This window comes from Drosophila ficusphila, unplaced genomic scaffold (assembly GCF_018152265.1).
Source record: "Drosophila ficusphila isolate 14025-0441.05 unplaced genomic scaffold, ASM1815226v1 contig_106, whole genome shotgun sequence".
Lineage (NCBI taxonomy): Eukaryota > Metazoa > Arthropoda > Insecta > Diptera > Drosophilidae > Drosophila > Drosophila ficusphila.
The window spans coordinates 13,116,257-13,130,373 of record NW_025063993.1 but is presented as its reverse complement, the minus strand read 5'-3'; the positions used below and the strand labels follow the sequence as shown (position 1 = coordinate 13,130,373).

Here is a 14,117-nt window from a genome sequence, read left to right as displayed (position 1 = left end):
TCCCATCCAGATGCCGGCTTTTTGCGTGCTCGACCGCAGGGCGAATGTTTTGACTATGCCACCGACGCGGATTGCCGCCTGTGGACCTTCTCTTTTGGCTTAACCCACTGAATACAGCTAATAGACCCTTAAAAAAATATTAGAAAAACCAAGCAGTTATACAAAATAGATTTTAAAGATTTTTATATTCAAAATTTAACTAAATAATTGTCAACTCTTTAACCCCAAAGTAAAATAAATCTTTTTTGATTTTCTTATGATCAATAACTATAGATATTTCTTTAGTTTTAACCAAACTTTACACTTTAAACTAACCTTTTATTTGTTTTTTTATAAAACTGTAGTACTGAACGTATAACAGTTAAGGCATTTAATTACCCTACTATCACTTTCAATGTTATTCGAAATACCAGTTTATGATTTTCGTCAAGATCTAATTAATGGGTTAACACCTTTTAAGGCAGTTGCAATCAATGCAAAGTGAGCGGTGGCCGTGCAACAATGTTGCCTGCCGCTGCCGCTGCCACACAGCTGACGTCGGTCGGTTTGCCCGATGGTCGATGCCGATCCCACTGGCTATATGATTTATGTCCCGGCACTCAGTAGGCGCCGCTTCTTTACCTAAACCAAAGAAAATGTTTGTTTTCCCAACTCTCAGATAAATCATTGCTTATGATTAAAGGGTCTTAACTTTCACATTGCGGATTAATTTGTTCGTTGCGATTACAAAATGAATAATCACGAAGCCAATCAGTTTTAAAATCAATGTTTAACCATTACAACTATGCTACCCACTCAAAAAAAATATAAATAAACGAAATTCAAATTTAAAATTCGTGTTTTATTCATTTCTTTTTGGTAACAAAGTCTGCAATTAATGGCTTGCATATAAAATATTCATCGTTCGCATTCAAAAGTCCATAACACGGTATCAACTACTTTGATATTGAGTATTCAAGTGAAAGAAAAAGTGTTATTCGGCTAATATATAAGAAGTAAAGAGAGAGACTGATACAGCCTCTTGGAACTGAACCGTTTCGTTCTGTGAATAAAGTGAATAGCTAATGATAATGCCTGAGCTTCGACTAGTTTGTGCTTCCATAGCACTTTTAGTTGTTGTTTCTTATGTTGTTGGCCACATGGGATGCAATGAATTGGTACTGCATCTGGAAAGTTTCATGCCACAATGATTGGGCATAGCTATTGTCGTGCCGCATGGGATTGACATCAGTCAGAGTATCCGAATCATCACCTTCCAAAGATTCGTTGGCGCTGCTTTCCTCCACAGATCCCTGGGTGCTTGATCCAGCCAAGCTGACGTTGCTAGCGGTATCCTCATCGTCCTCTTCCTCTGCAGAGCCAACATCTGCCTCGGAGGACTCCAAATTACCACCCTCACTATCATCGAAATCAGGCGAGTAAAGGCCATATTCCTCATCATCTGTGGAATCCGTTTCGTAAACTGAGGTATCAATACCGGATGAAGCACTCTCGTTGCTCTCTACAAAGCCGCTCGAAGAATTGTGTTCATCGCTCAACTCTTCCTCATCATCATCATCATCATCGTGTTCATTGAACTCCGAGTCCTCTGATTCGGATCCACTTTCTGCGACAACTTCAATATTCGCCTGAGGCAAAGGAGGAATATCCATGCGATGGGTAACATGAACACTCAGCTTGTTCTGTGGCTCCACAACGATAGACTCCTGACTTGGACTGTTCACAAGGGAGGGTAAGTCGTCCTTCAGGGATTCTGATACCAGCTTACTCAAATCCTCATGGTTGATGTAGTAAAGTTCAAGCATGGCGTCATAGAGATTATCTAGGAAAACGCCCACCTCTTCATTATCCATTTTATGTTTCTTGCTGTAGTTGTACAAGCGTTCCAAAATTTGCTCACGATTTTTCATTTTGTTGAGCAGATAATTTAGATTCAAGCGTGGCAAAAGTGAGACATTTTTATACATATCAAGTTTCTAAAATAGAAAATTATTTAGTTATCATATACGCATTCTGTAAACTAATTCAAAAACTTACCTTTAGTTTAAAGTTGCGCTTAACTTTCGGCTTTGAATTTGGTTCAGGTCGTTGGCAAAGCAAATGGTGGCGTTTTCCCTTAACTCTCTTCAGCAAACGCTTCTTCCTGTTGGACTCGAATCTCTCCCAGATTATCCCCTCATCACTACTTGTGTAGATGGTATCGTAGGACTTGTCACTGTGATAACCGCATCCCATGCTATCCGAACTGATGCTACTGGCATCGTCGACCGTGTTTGAAATAACCATGTTTTGAATGGTCATCGAACTGGTCTGAGTTGGAGCAGCCAGACAGTAGGTCTTGTTGTTAATCGAGTTAACTGGTGGAGCTGGCGGTGACACAGTGGTTGGCGATGGCTCATGGGTTAAGTCCAGTGGTGTTAAGGTCGGCGTCAATTCGGGAGAAATCATCTCTTCTGGGTTCAAGGTACTCTTTGCCTGAAGCTGGATTCCTGCTCCATTATCAGGTTGATTTTCTTTTTCATTTGATGATTTTATTCCGGTTTCTAAATAGACCTTTAGGTAATACTCATTGACTTTGATCACAGGCGTTAGCTGCTTCTCAGCTTTTTCTGTAGGAGATGTTTGTTTTTCGATCTGTAACAACGCATCTGCAAAAATCTTGGATGGAGAAATTTGTCTAGTTTTTTTCGAAATTTTAATTTCCTTATCCTTGGCTTTTAAGGCTTCTTCTGGTTTCGAGCAAGTGTTGCCTTGTTTTACATCTATAATATTGATATTTGCATTTTTCTGTGAAGTATGTGGTGCGTTTTCCATGTCCACTTTTTCTTTGGACTGAATAGTTTTTGAATTGTTGTTCTTAATATCTTTATCTGTTTCACCAACATTTGCTAAGGCCTCTTGTTTGTTTTTGGAACCACATTGGATGTTCTCCTGATTTTTTTTAAGTTTCTTTACTGTATCCTCCTGCTTCTGAGTTTTTTCTAAGGCCTCCGATTGTTCTTTAGAAGAAACAGTAGGTTTATCCTCTTTGCTTTGATCATGATTTGCATTTAACACAGGATTTGCGGGCTTTGCTGGCATTTCCTGTAGCGGATTACTCTCCTTGATGTAATATTCAAAATTGTATTTATCAAAGTCCCAGAAATTGAAGTCCTTGGGCATTGGTTCCTTCGGAAACTCTAGGACAGACCAAGCTGTAGCAGCTTTGTTGACCATTTGCTTAAATTTAAAGGCCTCTTTCTCTGAGGTAATAAAAGTTATGGCAATGCCTTTTGAACCAAATCTGCCGGCGCGACCAATGCGATGCAGATAGGTCACATAATCCTGTGGTGGATCGAGATTTATAACCAGATTGGCATGTGGCGAGTCCACACCGCGGGCCATCAAATCGGTGGCCACCAAAGTGCGCATGGTGAAGTTTCTATAGCCCTCGAAGACATCCAAACGCTCCGATTGTTCCATGGCTCCCGATATCAAATTGCATTGGACTCCACCAGCTGTCAAGTAGTTTCTGTAGGAGTCGGCTCGCATCTGCGAGCTGGCAAATAGAACGGCCTGCTCATAAGGCAACTGCTCGAAAATCTTGGTGAGAATCTCCAATTTAAGGCGCATCTCCTGCACACTGTTGATTTGTTTGGGCAACTCGTATACAAATTGACGGATGCCCAGTAAAACCGTGGCCCTTTCGCTATTCGATATGAGCATGGGTGTCTTCATGATCTTGGCCAGGCGGACATCCAAGTCCTGATCGTATGTGGCACTGCAGGCTATTATTTGAATTCTCTTGGGTACGGCCTTAAGAATTTTATGGACTGTTTCCTGCAGACCTTTGGTTTGATACAACTGATCGGCTTCGTCGAGCACCAGGAGACCCAGTTTCGAAACATCCAGGACACGGTTTTCATATAGATGCAACAGACGTCCGGGAGTTCCAATGATAACGCGACTCTGATTGATTCGCCTGCGATCTCTGGCCACATCGGTGCCGCCAATAAATGAAGCGCACTTGAAGTGCGGGAAGAACTCGCACAAATAGCGGAAGGTATCCTCCACCTGGATGGCCAATTCCCGAGTTGGAACCACAATAAGGGCGTGAGGTTTAGTCATTTGGGGACGATAACTCTGCATGGCCGCAATCAAATAAATCAGCGTCTTGCCAGTTCCACTTTTGGACTGGACCAATAGATCTGCGAACAGGTATTAGCCATAACTAGAATCCTTTCGGTACATTATATATCTATCAGCATATTTACCCATATTACTTAGGGCCATTGGAATGGCAGCCGCCTGAATCTTCGTTGGCGTCAAAAAATTATGGCGCTTCAGGCCGCGCAGCATGTAGGGGCATAATCTCAGTTCCCCGAAAGTTTTCACCTGCCCGGGTGCAACGTCACTGGTGCGCGGATCACCGGGAGACAAATTGTGCGCTATTTCGCGCTCCATCTTGTACGCTTTTTGTTTTTTTTGTTTGCAATTTCAAAACCTTCCAACTGCGTGAATTCTTCAGCCGGAAAGTGTGACCGCAGCAAGGCCGGCCAAATAATCTTAAGCTTGCAAAAAATATATACCATTCATATACCGCTTAAGCAGAATTTATTCATGGTTGCTTATTATATAGAAATTTTGTTGAATTTTTGTTGAATTTAAAACATGCACAAGGGTATCAACACTTTTTTGCTCATAAATTTAAAAAAAAAAACATAGTGACATGGTAGGAACACATTTTTACCAAGGTCACACACCAGATGCAAAGTCCGTGCTGGCGTTTTAGCAGAGACGCCAATCAACAATTTGAGATATTATAAAACTGTACGAGTTCTTCTCAAACTGTAATTATAATTTAAAATTTAAATAAGAAACTGGAAAAACAATAGCTAAAAAAGGGACCACTATTAATGCTAAAATGCTACCCATATTTTAATTTTTTTAGGTAAATTGGTCGTCATTAAATATGATATTACAGAGAATTTGTTTTTAGGGGTGTAGTTAGTTTCCAGGCCTATAATGTCATAGCACTTTTAATCGTCTCCAAAAATAAACCAAAAATTTACTTTCAGGTCAACCATTTTTTTTTTTTATTGTTTTCTAAATTCCAAAACCATGTTCAAGGTCAAGTTTCGCGACATCGGCTTCTTTGTGCTGCTGACATCTCTGCACATCTGCTCAGATCTTCAGCCTGTGCTCGAGGCCCATGCCAATATTAAGTCGCTTTACCCCACGGTGGACCGGAATTTAACGCTCCAACTGGGCTACAACTACAATCACTGGATGCTGGTCAAGGCGGTAATGTATTCGCTACTGGTGCTGATCGGACTCTGGTACAGTCGGCATTTGCAATTTACTGAAGCACAGGAGTTGGAGGAAAGAAAGGGCATCCTTAAGAATCCACCAACTGCCGAGGAGGTGAAGAAGAATTGGCTCAACAGGAACAATCCGAATTCTGAAACGGAATTGGGTCTCTTTCCGTGGAAAAACTTTATCCTATTTGCTCTGCCCTGGATATTGACTTTTGTGGCCAGCGGATTGATTAACTACCTCCGTTTCTATATGGTGATCCAACATTTCTGCATTTCCAACTGGAGGGCCATTCAGCTCTATGGACAACTTCAGCTGCTCTTTTTCCATCGCCTGTTGTCAGTGGCTTTGATTCCCTATTGGTCACAAGTATTTGGGGGAGGAGTATCCTTAGAAAAGGCATCCAACATTCCCGGAAATTTCATCAGCGTCGAAACCCATCTGTTAGACTTGGCATGATTATTATTTTTGATTAGTCTTTTATCTTATTGTATTATTGGAAACCAAAATTAGAGTCAAAAATATTTTAAAAGATAAAATTGGAGCATTGTTTTATTGTACCACTCTTCAAAATAAAGGCTCACTTATAAACATTTATTATAATATTTAATAATCACCTTGAATCTGTTTGTTGGTTAAAAAGACATACACATTGTACTATCCAATTTATGTTTTCCATATGCACACATTGAGCAACGTGATGACTGCTTTATTGTTGGTTTTAATTTGCCAACTGTATTTTATTGTTCACTCCTGTGTTGTTTCGCATGCGACAATAAACGACATTTTCTATCAACAAACGAAAAAACTTTTCCACGAACTTTCCTGCACCGCTTGGCAGTTTATTGTTGCAAAAACTTCTCCATCACGTGGGAAAAATGCAGCAGCAATCGGGGTTTTCTGCTAACTTTTATTGAGAGTGAATAAATGCGGAAGAAGTAAATATATACGCAGTTTATTTAAGAACCAAAGGAATTTTTTTGGGTGTTTTTCAAGGAGCTATAATGTTTGGAAAAAAATATTTAAGAACAAAGGCGTACTTAGGAATTAATTATCCAATGTTACAAATATTAATGCAGGTTTCTTCGAAATTCCATTAATTCGATTGAGATGTGTCTTTGCAAGTTGAGTTTAAATTCACTTTCTAGTAGGCCTTGGAAATAATTTATTTTTTGACTCAGAAATATTAACAGGAAAATCTTAGTTCTTTGGGAAGTGTTGAATTCGTAACACCTATTAGATCGGCTCACTTAATAATTTGATAAATGCCAAACAAATTATAGATTTTTTAACATTAATTCATAAAAGTGGAACTGTTTTTCGGTTGGTGAAATGTGACAGTTTTTGCGGAATATGCTTTTTTCTCTGTGAAAGCAAGTGACAGTTCCCGGAAGACCCGTCTATGGAAGACAGAAGGCACTCCTTGCTGCGATCAAAGCTCGTCTTCGTGTCGGAAAACTACCTTGGCTACGAACGTAATCATATGGGGGTTCCTGCGATAAAAGCCATCTTGCGATTCTCGACCTGCGAGAACTTTTCCTGGAAAAGAAAACCTCCCGACAAGCAACGATAGTGGGTACCATCTGTAGTAGAAGCTGCCGATGGTGTTCTCTATCCATATTTAGGTAAATATTTATTAAAATATTTTTTAAATTGATTAACGATTGACTTCAGGAAGGTTAGCTCCAAAGCCAAAACAAATCTGTTGCGAATCATTGGCTACTTGCATTATCCACATGCAGTATAAATAAATTCCTGATAAGCTGCTCCTCGAGCTTATAAGGTTTTTCAGGTATGTATTTAAATGCTACGGCTGCTATTCGATATTTATAATCCTGTGACCGCAGATATCTCGGAGGTCGGAATGCCGAAGGATCTCTTTCTACGCAATGACGCCCCATTGAAACCTGTACCTGAGTTAGCTTTCCGACCCCAAGACCAGTCTCGATCGCTGCTCGGTTTGCCTTCTGACCACCACGGACGAGTCTTCTTGAAACAGGGACCTGTTTTTGAAGAACGGCAAAGCATATGCAGCAAACACTGTCACGCTGTCTTCGAAACTTAACAAAAATAAAAAATTTAAATGTAATTTTTTTGAGAACGTCGTTATACTATTTTTTAAAGTATGCCTTTTTGGGATGTGAAATTAACCCTCAAGCTCTGGAAATGCAGTTTGCATAACCCCTGACATTCGTTGAATGTTTGGGAAAAGCTTTATACATATGTATAAAAATGAATGCAAACAAATCGGTCTTCTCCGGAATAAAACATTAAAAAACACCTTCAGGGATCCCATTTCAAACGTTTGGAGATATGCCACTTCATATAAATGTTGTAGCCTCAGAAACAGAATTTTTTGGTCTCCTCTTAAAGGTTTGTTTTTAAAAAATCGACCTAAATAAAAACCATTTTTTTTTCCAAACACATTCCAGAAATTTATTTTGCTGAGCAGAGGACGCTTCTAATGTTCTGAGTCGTACAGACGTTCATGAAGTTAAGCTTGAATTGGAGTGTAGGTGTGCTCCTTGGATATTTTTTCCCAATATGCTTTCCTTTGACCTCATCGTTGCATTTAGATTAATATTTACTTATAAGAAAATTTGAATAAATATTGTTCTTTTGGTAAAGCTCAATTTTTGTACCCCCTTTCATAAACGTGACAAAAACATAAATGTTTTTATTTTCCAAAAAATTCATTAAAATCGTTATTTTTTGTCAACATTTTTTTTTTTTTTTTGGGTTCCAGAAAATCAATTTAATACTTAGCCTTATTCAAAATATAACATTACGATGAATTTGATGTAAAAGATCTGTGGCTATCACAGATTCGTGTGAAAATATTAAATTGTCATAGCGCTTCATTTTCCTCTTCATTATCCATTAAATTATTACAAGGTTTTCAGAAAATCACGATATCACTGACAGGCCAGTCGATCGATCAAAGTTCACTATAAAACGAGAACTCTCCGAGCATATTTCAAAATTTCACCCACATAAACATTTAATGTTAATTGCTTTTGTCACGAACGGTAATCGCGTTTTGGGCCATCAAATTATCAAGCTGTTTCATTCATTTCACAGGATAAGCAGAAGCTGTGTCGGTCAGCCATCGGAAACACAGGACACTTTCAAACACACCCGTTTCTTGAGTTATCCATTGGCAATCTTAACTATTCGAAACTTTCGGTCCACAGTTTCGCCTTGCTGGTGAGTACTCAAATTCAAAATAAAACAATCGAAGGGAAGATATTTTAGATTTGGATCTGTGGCAGGCATCGTAAAGAATTATAAAGATTTTTGTTTAAGGGGTTTAGGCCACTGTAGAGTCAGAGAATGTATAGTTTTGGAATTACTAAAAAAGAAAATCAATATTACAATTTATTAAGGTATTTATTTATATTATTTTTTGAACTGACCAATTTCAATTTGGCGGCTGTGAAGCGTTTTTGCCCTGGCTTCTTTATATTTTCAGCCGGGCAAGCGCTCGTGTAATTTTTGAATTATTTGTTTTTTAATTTAATATAATAAGTTTTATAGAATTACATAATTTGAAAATTGCGCACTTCCAAAGGGAACAGTAAAAAATTTCGCTTAAAATTAAACGCAATAATTGTAAGTAATGAATGAGAAAAATAAAAAAATGCCTTTTTTAAAGATATACATATTTAAAATTTAAGGTAAATGGGTCGGAAATTTCCACATTTGACAATTTGGAATTAATAGATTATAGGTTGTAGTTTTTTTTCTTTTGTAGTTTTAAGAGAGAAGCAAAAATTAGCTCTCCTTTTAAGTTAAGATTTTAATACTTTCTGACTCTACAAACCCGAACATAAATTTAAAAAATATTTTTGCTAACCGATCTAGTAACCTGTCTCTTTGCAGTTAGCAACAAATTGTTCAGTTCAATTCAGTTTTTCGGTTTTTTTCAAGGAAGGCAGACCTTCCTTTTATTTTATTTTGTACTACTCATTTTACGTTCGCAACTGAAATATTTTTGAACTTTTTTGGACGCGTGAAATACCTCTGAAGTGACAACGCAAAATCAAAACGACACCAACAAAAACCAGTTGTCTAAATTGTGTAGATAATATCGCGAGTGTAATAGATAAATTGCATATCCTTTGAAAAAAATCAAACAACATGCGTGGACAACTGCTGCTGAAGGGACCCGCCTTGGCGAGGAGTTTGAGCCGGGTGCGCCTGAATGTCCAGTCGCAGGTGGTGGGTCAAGTGCGTCATGTGACCGCCGGCTGTTCGGCCGGTGAAGCCGTCAAGGGTGGCAAAGGACTCGTCCTGGGACTCTACGAAAAGGAATCGGGCAAGGGACCTCGACTGACGCCCGCTGGCGAGAAATTCGACGATCGTTTGACCGGCAAGCTATCCGAATTGGTTTGCGAAACCAAACTCACTGGTCGCTTGGGTCGCGGCAAGGTCTTCAACAATGTGGATCCCGAATTCCGATCCATTTGCGTGGTGGGCGTTGGCCTGGAAGGCATTGCCTTCAACGAGCTGGAAATGCTGGACGAGGGAATGGAGAATGTGCGCATTGCTGCTGGCATTGGCGCCCGATCGCTGCAGAGTATCGGTTGCTCCGAGGTCCATGTGGACAATATGGATTATGCCGAGCAGGCGGCGGAGGGTGCCGCTCTGGCCATTTGGCGTTACGAGGAGAACCTGGCCAAGAAGTTCCGCAGCACCATACCCAAGTTGGAGCTCCATGGCTCACCCGATGTGGAGTCATGGACGCGGGGCCTCTTCAAAGCGGAGGCCCAGAATTTGGCCCGCAGGATTTGTGATGCGCCCGCCAATTGTATGACTCCAACAATTGTGGCACAGACTGCCGTGGATGCTCTGTGCCCGTGTGGCATCACCGTTGAGGTTCGCACCATGGAGTGGATCGAGCAGCAGCACCTGAACTCCTTCCTGATGATTGCCAAGGGCAGTTGCGAGCCGCCAGTGCTGCTGGAGGTGGCATACTGCGGCACCGCTCCGGAGGATAAGCCCATACTGCTGGTGGGCCAGGGCATCACCTTCAATTCGGGCGGCATCAACCTGCGTCCTTGCAAGGGAATGGACGAGTTCCGTGGCGATCTCACTGGTGCCGCCAGCATTTTGGCCGCCATGCGAGCCGCTGCCGCTCTATCGCTGCCCATTAATATTACAGCCGTGTTGCCACTCTGCGAGAATCTTCCCTCGGGAATGTCCTGCAAACCGGGAGATGTGGTCACCCTACTAAATTCCAAATCCTTGGCGGTGCGAAACATCAGCAGAACGGGCGTGGTGGTCATCTCGGATCCGATGTTGTATGGTCAGATTACGTATAAACCCCGACTGGTTGTGGACGTGGGCTCCATGTGCAAGGGAGTGAAGAAGGCGGTGGGCGGCGGAGCCACGGGAATCTGGTCCAACTCTCACTACATCTGGAAGCAATTCCAGAGAGCTGGATCCTTGACCGGGGATCGCCTGTGGCGATTCCCCCCTGTGGCGCTACTACAAGGACCGTGTGGCCGAACACCTGAGCTTCGATCTGCTGAACGATGGCGAGGGCTATGCCTCGTCCTGTTTGGCAGCCGCTGTGCTCCACGAACTCGTGCCCTGCAGCGATTGGGCTCACTTGGACACCTATGGCACTGGACTGCTGAGCACCTACGGATTGATACCCTATCTGACGGCTGGAAGGATGACTGGCCGACCGACAAGGACGCTGGTGCAGTTCCTCTACCAAATCGCCTGCCCCGAACAGCCCAAATAAGTGTTGTTCGATCTGGAGTCCGATTTCGGTTAACTACGATTACGTTTTGGTTGTTCCAACTCAAGCCCCCGATTATTAGATGCGTGACTTCAACCATATGTGTGATGAGATATGGTTATCAATGCCATATCGCCCAACGTTTTAAGCCTCTTGACTGATCGTCCCGACACTGTGGACCAGACTCCGTTCAATGTTTGTGTTTAATGTTTATGACTCGGCCACATCTCGGGGCTGAGTTGGCTGGCAGAGAGTCTCTCGAGTCCAAGAATATCGAAATTCACACAGATAAATCATTGTACTACTCTACCTTCAAATTTTTTCGGCAGTCAACATGATGTAATAAATTTTAGGGTTATTTAATGAATTTTAAGGGTTTTATTTCTTTGTTTTAAAGGTAAGTTTTGAATCATATTCTACTCAAAAATTATAAATAAGTCATAAAGGTTACAACCCAGCGAAGGAGACGCCACAGTATATACATATTTTTGATATGATAAAGCTCCCGAAATAATTCCCATATGAAAGATTAAAAAAATAAACCGAAAGCCCATAACTTTTCTTAATGATGTCCGATTTTGGATATGTATACCTCATAATGCATGGAAATAAATGTCATAGCTTTCTTTCTTATTTTCAATAAAAATACATGCTTGAGAATACATTTTAAAGTGAATTCATGGACACCCGTATTTTCAATTTATCGTTTACCTAGTATCTCTTTAAACTCAATTCATTTAATTCCCCTTTAATAAAGCCACCTCGCTTTAACTGCTATTCAGTCAGACTTTTGGCCACCACAACAGCCAATTTTGTGCGTTTTTGGGTTTTTCAGTAAACTGCAGCCAAGGTCCTCTGACTGGGCAACGTGAACGTCAAGGCAATCACAAAAGAACTGACGCACAAACAACCAAAATTTCACCCACTCTGCCAACTAATTCGACTTTTGGCATATCAATGGGGCGACCCACAGAAGGAGAATGATGATGGGGAAGTCTGCAGAACGAGTGACAGGATATCCAAGAGTTTATGGCAAAGTTTTAGCACGTTATTGATGTCCGGCTCAGCTTGGCTAAATTTCAAACTTTGCCGGCGCACAAGACGTGCCTTTTGGCTCTGAACAATTGAAAGGCTCCCTCCATTGCACTCTATTTGTCGACTAATTCAATTGGCCGATGTAAAAACGTTTTAGATTAATACTCCACCCTGATGAGATGGCACAAAGTTCACAAAAACTAGTCACACATGCATTTTAAAACAATTTCTCAGTGAGTTAACTGCAGTTGACACCGACCGAATCATTTATCATTAGCCAATTCAATTGCGGTTTCGCTTTCGAGTTTTTTCGATGAAGTGCTAATTGAGTTCGTATTAAAAGTGTGTGCGAGTGTGCAAGGCTGCTAATCTGTCAATGTCAATATTATGTATGCCCCATGTTTGGCCTTAAAAAATATTGTGCCAACATTTTTCACCGACCAGCGGAAATTTGCGGACATGCGCTGAAAAAATCGAAGTAGTTTTTCAGTAAATAAAAAGTTTGGTTTTTAATTACAAAGGATAGACAAATTTAATAACAGTTGACGCTCTCTATACTTTTCAGATTGTATACAAAAAATTGGTAAATAATATGAATAAAGTTTATAATTTTATTCAAAAATGTATATTTATATAAAAAAGCAAACATTAAAAATATTTTATGCGCAATAATTTCCTTATATTAAATCACTTAACATATTTTTAAAGGATAATTGTGGAGCATTTTAATTAATTTTGGAGCTTCTACTGCAGCAGTGTAACTTATTTCCCCGACCTGTCAACTTTGGTAATGATAAAGTGTTTCATTATAAGCCTGGCAACCGTCTTGTATGGAAATCGTGCAAAACTGCTGACAGCAAAGTGCCCCAAAAAAAGGGGGGCAGCAGCAAAAATGAGGAAAAGTTAGAGGAGGGGCCAACAACCTGTTCAGTGTGAGCGGTGTAAAAAGTTTTATGGCTTAATTCTGCACCGCTCTTCGTCTTTTTTTGGCAGTGTTGTCAGCAAGTTGGTGGCCTGCCAAGTAAGCTTCCACTTTTCCGGGCTTGAAACTACTAAAGTGTCACGTGGTTAAAATAGTTTGTTGGTTGGATTCATTTTGGGCCTGATATAATTAAAAGGGAATGTCGGGTTTTCACTTTGATATGATCTGTTGAAGGCTACTCAGAACTTGTAACTTATGTTTTAATTAGTAGGGTTTCATTTGATGTAAACATATTCTAAAAATATATGTACAAAACATACTTTTCAGGGTTGGACTGAAATTGTTTCTAAAATTTATTTTCTTTATGGCTGAAAGTTTTTCCACGATATAAGATAGAATTAAGGATAAAGGTCAGGCTGTCGTTCAGTTAGCCTTCCTGCCATTTGACCGTCACTGTGATATGATCTTCCTGTATCCATCTCTTGGCCATCTTAATTTCCCCCTTCCGACGGCTTTTGTGCATTGTTATTTATGATGGCCATTGGCAGGAAACGGATATGCGTGCTCGAACGTCAACGTGTCACAGTCAGCAGAGGATGTCCAAGTGGCCCCGATGCACTGGCATGCAATGTCATTTGGCCGAACGAGTTGGCCGGCAGACAAATCGATCCGACCATGTCTGCAGCCCACCCGCTACTCCCACTCACACTCCCACCCAATCAATCGAAGAGCCACCCACAAGTTGATGGATGCAGTTCGCCCGTTGTGATAGGCGACTGTCAGAAAGGTCAGCTGGCGAGCTGCGATGCTGTCGATAAGGTCCTCCAAAGTTGAAGGCCATGAAACGGGAGAAGGAGCGGAATGTCAGACGTGTTGCATAAATGGAAAGTCAAATAGCCTTAAGCTATTATGTTTAAATGATTGCAGCCCCGGAATGTCGCTTTAAAAATTAAATTTTAAATGCTGACTTTAAAATGATATATATTTTTTAATAAGGTACGTAAAGTTGGTAATTTGTACACAATTATAAATGAGCTTAAACCGAAATGTTAAGTACAGCTAAATATTTATTAAATTTCTTCTATCAATTGATTAAATATAAAATGAAATGCATAA

At 40.5% G+C, this 14,117-nt stretch overlaps 3 protein-coding genes and 1 long non-coding RNA gene across 5 annotated transcripts; 3 read left to right on the top strand and 1 right to left on the bottom strand.

The window, feature by feature from the left end:
- Nucleotides 1–820: 820 nt before the first annotated feature.
- On the bottom strand, nt 821–4,541 carry LOC108089760 (probable ATP-dependent RNA helicase DDX46). The gene is made up of 3 exons (XM_017188150.2): nt 4,254–4,541; nt 2,038–4,187; nt 821–1,976 (listed from the first exon to the last, which is right to left on the bottom strand). The coding sequence occupies exons 1-3, from the start codon at nt 4,441–4,443 to the stop codon at nt 1,110–1,112; spliced, it is 3,207 nt and encodes a 1,068-aa protein (XP_017043639.2). The 5' UTR covers nt 4,444–4,541; the 3' UTR covers nt 821–1,109.
- A 471-nt stretch (nt 4,542–5,012) lies between these two features.
- On the top strand, nt 5,013–5,892 carry LOC108089698. The gene has a single exon (XM_017188046.2). The coding sequence runs from the start codon at nt 5,101–5,103 to the stop codon at nt 5,752–5,754; it is 654 nt and encodes a 217-aa protein (XP_017043535.1). The 5' UTR covers nt 5,013–5,100; the 3' UTR covers nt 5,755–5,892.
- A 626-nt stretch (nt 5,893–6,518) lies between these two features.
- LOC108089703 lies at nt 6,519–7,384 on the top strand. Of its 2 annotated transcripts, none has more exons than XR_001771291.1 (3): nt 6,519–6,920; nt 6,979–7,087; nt 7,143–7,384. It is a non-coding gene; the product is annotated as an uncharacterized LOC108089703 (long non-coding RNA). The 2 variants fall into 2 exon arrangements; XR_001771292.1 differs by having other exon boundaries at nt 6,970–7,087.
- Nucleotides 7,385–8,254: 870 nt separating this feature from the next.
- Nucleotides 8,255–11,170, top strand: LOC108089762 (cytosol aminopeptidase). The gene is given in 3 exon segments (XM_017188152.2): nt 8,255–8,502; nt 9,178–10,770; nt 10,772–11,170. Coding segments are annotated over 2 exon segments (1,611 nt in total). The 5' UTR covers nt 8,255–8,502; nt 9,178–9,435; the 3' UTR covers nt 11,048–11,170.
- The last annotated feature ends 2,947 nt before the right edge of the window (nt 11,171–14,117 follow it).